The sequence below is a fragment of the Poecilia reticulata genome, chromosome 1 (genome assembly GCF_904066995.2).
Source record: "Poecilia reticulata chromosome 1, P_reticulata-male-v2, whole genome shotgun sequence".
Lineage (NCBI taxonomy): Eukaryota > Metazoa > Chordata > Actinopteri > Cyprinodontiformes > Poeciliidae > Poecilia > Poecilia reticulata.
The window spans coordinates 12889491-12895980 of record NC_088830.1 but is presented as its reverse complement, the minus strand read 5'-3'; the positions used below and the strand labels follow the sequence as shown (position 1 = coordinate 12895980).

The window sequence follows — 6490 nt, the reverse complement described above, 5'->3', positions numbered from 1 at the left end:
ACCTATTTCCACAATCAATGATATTCTTTGACCGTCATATTTTCTGTAACTAATAAAAACGTGTTCTATCCTCTCTGTGGTACTACACACCAATAAACCAGTAAGACGTCCCCCTTTCAAAAAAGTATGACCGGTTCTTATTGTATTTAGAATGATCTCCTCCCTCCTGTCTATTCCTCTAATTCTTATATCAACTGTATTTTGTGTCCTATACAGCAAATTATTTATATTTATTTTTATTACCCCACCTCATTTTCTATAACTTATTTTCTTTACAAACTATGCTTTTGCCTTCGGTTTTAGATAACTTTATTGGCATACCAATAACTCCTTTGGTGACTGCCTCCTTATCCAACTTATCTGCTATTATGTTACCCCAAATACCCTAGTATATTAAAAAAAATCACACTTCTTCACCTCCTCCCTGAGCTCCTCTTGCCATCTGCAGAAATGCACCTTTCTCAGTCAAAAACAACCAGTCAGAGCCAGAAGGAGGGTCTTAGCGCTGTCAGTCAAGTTTGTGTACGTGCTACTAAATGTGCTACTGGCAGAAAAATAACTTACCAGTCCAGGAACACTGTTTATCCACTGCTATCATTAGTTATGCTAACTGGCTTGAGCAGTTATTACCAGAGAGCAAAGGCGAGGTAGTGGGCAGCGCACACAAGCTTGATTGACAGCACTGAGATCCTCCTCCTGGCCATGAGTGGTTGTTTCCAACCTAACAGTGTATTTCCACAAATGGCAGAAGGACCACAGGGTGGAGGCAGAGGAGCTTGTTTTTTCAGATTGTTTATCTATTTTAAAAGTAATAAGATACTACTTTTGTTAGTGTAAATAAAACAAAATCTAAACCTCAAGGAAAAAATAATTAACACATACCTTTGTGGGCTAAAGGACTATTTCACCAATTTTTATTTGCCCATAGAGAATTTTATCTCAACTTCAGATGTAAGGAGGAATAGCCTGTCTTTGCTGAGGTCCCTGAAACATGTTTCATCTCTGGAGGGAAGGGAGCTGCTGCAGCGTACCACGACATCTTATGTTGAGTGCAGAACTAAAGAAGTGTATTTATCGTAATTTCTTGTCAGCGGAAGTTTGGAAGTTGAATAAGTATCTGGAAACAAGTATTAGTATGTGTATTTTCAGCCTTTATTTTTCTTCTCATCCCCAGTTTTTTCTATATATGTTGGTGAAAACATTGGCAGCCAGTGTTTAAATAAATACAGTCCACTCCCCATTTTCCAAAGATTCCTTGAGACAAGAGCCCCATTTGCAGTGAAGCTCTCCAGATCAACAAACCTCATCATAATCCTCTTTATTCTGAATCCAGACTTTATATTTTGCAAAATAAATTAGCTAGTGAAACACTTCCATGTTTTTTTTTTAAAAATATAAATGAAGTGTGTTTGCATAATTCCTGATTTACCATTCATAAAAACATACCAAGCTCTCTTTTTCTAAAAGCAAAAAAAATTGTTTTGGAGATCATCACCAGTCCCTTTCTTGAGGTGGTCTGTACGGTATCCCTATAAGTCTAAAAACATCTTTCTCCGTCGCCGTGGGAAGCGGGTTGCCACCGTGCATCTTCAAGCTGCCTTGACGCACCACGTCTTTGTTTAGCGAGTGCTCCGATAAGCTCATATTTTTTGTCTTTGCCAGCGCTCTCATCGAGCGGTTGAAGTGGGCCGAGCCGGTGAAATACATAAGCGAGCAGGCAAACTCCTCGTAAGGCACGACGATGACGTCCAGCCTGCGGTGGCGCCGACCGGGCTCTGGCAAACGGCAAACGCCCATGTATTTCTTCTGCTCTCCGTTGTCTTCGTGGCTCACCAGGTCATCTGTTAGAAACCCTTAGAAATACAGATTGATGTTATTTTCATTATTATAAATGAGAACAATATAAAAAAAGAAAATAAAAAAACGTGTGTCTATCTGATAGTAAAGGGCTTACCACCGTCATGGAGAATCTGCAAGACCTTACTGAAAACTCCCTTGTGGGACTTGCCGTCAGGGTGAGAGATAAGAACGTCCACATCTCCACACGTCGCTTTCCCGCGACGGTAAGAGCCGCACGCCATTGCCACGAGGCCGCCATCGACGGCATGTGCAGCATCCCTCACCTGCAAAGGATAAAAACTTATGAGTCATAGAATTTATCTTGGAGCCAAATCACTGTCCTTTATATCTTTACTGATTGTAGCAAGCCCAACTCGCTGTTCATCCATCTAGCTTCTCTTTCCAATACAACTGGAGGTTGTATCACAACTTTGCTTTTGGTTTGTTTTCACACCTTCGTTTATTTCTCCTCACACATAATCGCATATTTATTTGTTGAGCTAAAGTATTTGGTGTATAATTTTGTATAATGTTTGTATTTTCACTGCGCTCCACTAAACAGCACAGCTCTATTTCAGGGCTATAATTTGAGGGTGATTCACCCCCACCTCGCCCAATTTCTTGCTAAACACATTGACATGATAAAAGGAACAAAGGTATTTCAGCCAGAGAATACCAAATGCTTGCAGTATTATAAATGAATATACATTACCACTTTCTCTATGGCTGCCGCCTCTTCTCTAGGCATTCGGTCTAGAAGGTCATCGTAGTGTTTCAGTCCTATTTTCTGAGTGCTGGTCAGGTGGGCTTTTGTTCGGATGTCGTCTAGGGTGCGGAAGCCCTGCAAGACAAATCAGGAGATTCAGAAATCATGCTTTTTTTTTCCTATGAAATAATTTACCTTTAAACAAAAGGTAAAAGAAGTAAAAAAAATAAATAATAATACAAAAAGTATATTTATAATAGGTTTCAGTAGTAGTTTAATGACATTCAACAGCAAAACATTAAAAACAAAAGTTACAAAGATCAATTTTGGATACGGCACAATACGCAGGCAAGAAACTGGGACTTGGTCAAAACGCGTAGCTAATGACTCAATGCAGTCGGCTGGGTTTCCCTAGATAGAAAACTTTACAAACAACTTGACTAATAAACTGAAGTCGATGCATTATTTTAGCTTTAATCACTCAAACATAATCTATGACGTAACAGATATTAAATATGGGCCGAGGTGCTACAGCCCCGGATCTCTGTAGTGCTGATAATGTTTTTGTTTTTACCTGTTGGTACCAAAGTTGTGCCGTTTTCGCTCCTGCTCCCCAGATGTTGGTGAAAAGCTCCAAGACAGGCACGGCCTCTCCAATGTGATCGAGCTTCCTCAGGTGGCCACTCTCCATAATTTCTTCTATTTTATCTGCCATGCGTTTTCCTATTCCTGGGATCTGACAAGCTTCCTAACACCAAAGGTGGGGGCCGGAGGGGGGGAGAAACAAAAATGATGAATCCCCCTAAAAACATTTTTACATTGCAACCATAAACATCAGTGCTGTTTATTCACATTATGATTGATCAACAAAAACAGGTTTGGGGTGTGCATGTCTATTCAGCTCATTTGAATTTGGCACATCTAAATAAAATCCCAGCGTAATAATTTGCCTTCAGAAGTTAGCAAATATGTAAATTGTGGATTACACCTTTGTGTAATTTAAAGAATGACCCCAAACATACAGCTAGAGATACAATTCACCAGTTCAAATCATATATTTGTGTGTACAAAGTGGCACAGTTAAAGTAAATTATACAAAACCAGCTAAGAAAGCTTTCTATAGGCTACCTGATATGATGTGACGGGCTTGTGGAAGCTCTTCAGTGCGTTGATAGCCTTGGAGTAGCCCAGTGCTCTCCACTTGTCTCCTTGGTGTGTGTAGGCCTTGGCCAACACTTCCAGCTTGTCTGTGATGTCTTTGTTGAAGTTGATAGCTTTGCACTGAGAAGACTGAGCACAGACCCACTTTCCTGAAACGGGCTTCTGAGCTTCAGCAGCAGCAGCTGCATCTGGACCGGAGTTTGTGCTGGAGCCGGGAGTCTCCTCTTTAGGGTGCCGTCCGGTGAGGAGGGCTTCTAGGTCGCTCTGAGAGACGCCGTCTTCTTCTCTGTTAGCTTCTTCTTTGGCCTTTGGGATTGTCTAGAAGCAGAAGCAACATAAAATGCGAATGATGATGCAACATGAATTGCCTTCTTGAGTTCAGAGCCTAAGCATAGTTGTCGACAGAAGTAAATATGTCGCTGGTACATGGAAACTTACTATGTCTAGAGTCTCCTCCTGCATGGTAAGATGCAGACTTTCTGGCTCTGTGGTTGTTTCAGCAGGATGTTCAGTATTTTCTGATTGTTTGTCTTCTGTACCTTCATGCTTTGATTCCGAGTCCCTGTGTGAAATCCCATAAAAAATGTTGTTAGACTGATAATTGAGTTGCTTTTCTCTTAAATGAATTGTCAAAAGAATGTGTAAAACTCTATCACAGTACTTTGTGGTATTATGGTGATAATGTTAAAAATGACCACGAAACTTTATGGCTGTACATTGCACAGTATTCATAGCAGCACAAACAAAAATATCGTTCTTAAATAAACATTTCCACTTAAATTAGGCTAATTCAGAACACCACTTACTTAAAGAACTGTGATTTAAACTGAACATATGAAGTGCATTTAATCAAACGTCCAATTTACTGATAATTATTGATGCTCTCTTGGAACAGACAAGACATTTTTCATGACCAATGATAAAATGCATGACAAATGCCCAGACCTAATGTGTAAGTGAACATGTGAAAACTGATCAAATATGACAGAAATAAAAGTGGCAATAGTTTCAAGACATTATTGAAACTACGTTCTAGAATAAAGAATAATTAGATGCCGAACCTTTTGGGTAACAGAAGGCTGTAGTTTTCCTCATCCAGGACTTTCTTCTCACTAATACACAAGCTTAACCAGGTGCATTTCACCAGATGAACATCGGATGGCAGACGATCCACCTTCATCAGGCGCAGAGCCCTGTCGCTGTCCATAGTGTCATCAACAACAACATGAGTGACGGAGGGGGACAACGAACTCTGGATTTGCCCTCCGTTCTGCTGGATTTGCCTGTGGAAGATCTGGCATCTGGCGTTTCCGATTCCAGCAGGCAGAAGATACACTGTGACGCCATTAAAGAAGTCTCCTGAAGCAGGAAAGCAAAAAATAAGCAATAACAGAATGCTTATCAGATTCTGAAGACTAGTGAGGATTTGTTTATCTTGATAATTTGCTTCGTACACCACCCATAAATATTCATATAACTTAAAACTTTTTCCTATATTATTAAGCATGGAAGTTTGTGGTTGCAACTTGGGAAAGAATTTGTAGAAAAGGGCCATAACCATCTTTACCCAATACTGTACCAATGATATTTTTCAAACTGCCTGTGTCAGACTACATACAGCTCACAAGGGCAAAAATAGCAACCTGTGACATCATGTTCCTCTGTTTTCTTCTTGAGGGGAGGCACGTCCTTCTCCTGCAACACTTTAGTCCGTTTAACTTTGGGGAAGGCTTTCATGATCCCGTGTCGAGGCTCCATCCTGGTTGTTGGAGGGAGGAGCCACCGCCCTGTGGCATAAAGCAGTTTAAAACAATGCAGTATGGAGCTCTGCAGCATACACTATTTATCATATAGATTACCAGAAGAAGTGCTTCATTTGAATCATCTGTAATCTTAAAAAAAAAGCCTGGATTTACTGTTACCAATGACAAAATGACTTCAAATCCCTGCACATTATCTCCACTTAGGATAGACTATAAAATCAAAACTGTGTGACTTTGCATTATAAATAAAACTGATTATGATAATTACTTTTGAGCAAAGTGTATTATTTAACAAAGTAAGTCCATAGGTTAGCTGTTATGCTAAATGACACAAAATCTCTCTTTAGTCTAATATTTAACCTTCCTCTTAAAGATGGAATAGAGCTTCAATATATAGGAATCTGTAACATGGAATAGCACTTGAGTAAGCATACCTTGTACGATTACATCAACTCTTGCAGCAGAACTATAAATAACTCATGCAGCACCATTTAAAGTTTTTACTGTGGTATTTAATCTGGACTTCACATCACTAACATTTCCAAACGGTTAACAAAAAGACATCTTCGCTAGTCTAAAACCAGCTTACCCACTAGTTTTTGCTGCCTGTGTTGTGCTAGTAGCAAGCTAGCTGTAATTTAAGTTGACGTTTAACGTATAAACATGTGGGTTTTTAATAAATCGTTTCGATTTTGAGCTCAGGTTTGACAGCGTAAAGAAAACTGCTTGGCTTAAAAGTGAAATCTCAAACTTAAAATCTCAGCTCTTACCCCAGTTTTACTCCAACCATAAACACGGTAACTATGACAGAGGAAGTAAAACATGCAATTTAAATGTTTCACTTCCGGGTGTGGCGCAACCATTACGTTAAGCCCAAAGTGTGTCTTTGGTTCATTTTCAGAATTTATATAGTAAAAAATTGCATTGTGTACCTTTATTTGTTTATTGAATTAATAAATTTTAATTGTATAAAAATTATTATTGAATTAATAATTCAATAATAATTAACGTCTTACAAAGT

General features: G+C 39.2%; 1 protein-coding gene across 1 annotated transcript; it reads right to left on the bottom strand.

The window, feature by feature from the left end:
• Positions 1–1130: 1130 nt before the first annotated feature.
• Positions 1131–6347, bottom strand: poll (polymerase (DNA directed), lambda). The gene is made up of 9 exons (XM_008409705.2): positions 6240–6347; positions 5350–5493; positions 4768–5065; positions 4145–4268; positions 3674–4024; positions 3120–3293; positions 2552–2680; positions 1955–2123; positions 1131–1853 (listed from the first exon to the last, which is right to left on the bottom strand). Exons 2-9 carry the CDS (start codon positions 5462–5464, stop codon positions 1492–1494), a joined length of 1722 nt encoding a protein of 573 aa, XP_008407927.1. The 5' UTR covers positions 5465–5493; positions 6240–6347; the 3' UTR covers positions 1131–1491.
• Between the last annotated feature and the right edge of the window lie 143 nt (positions 6348–6490).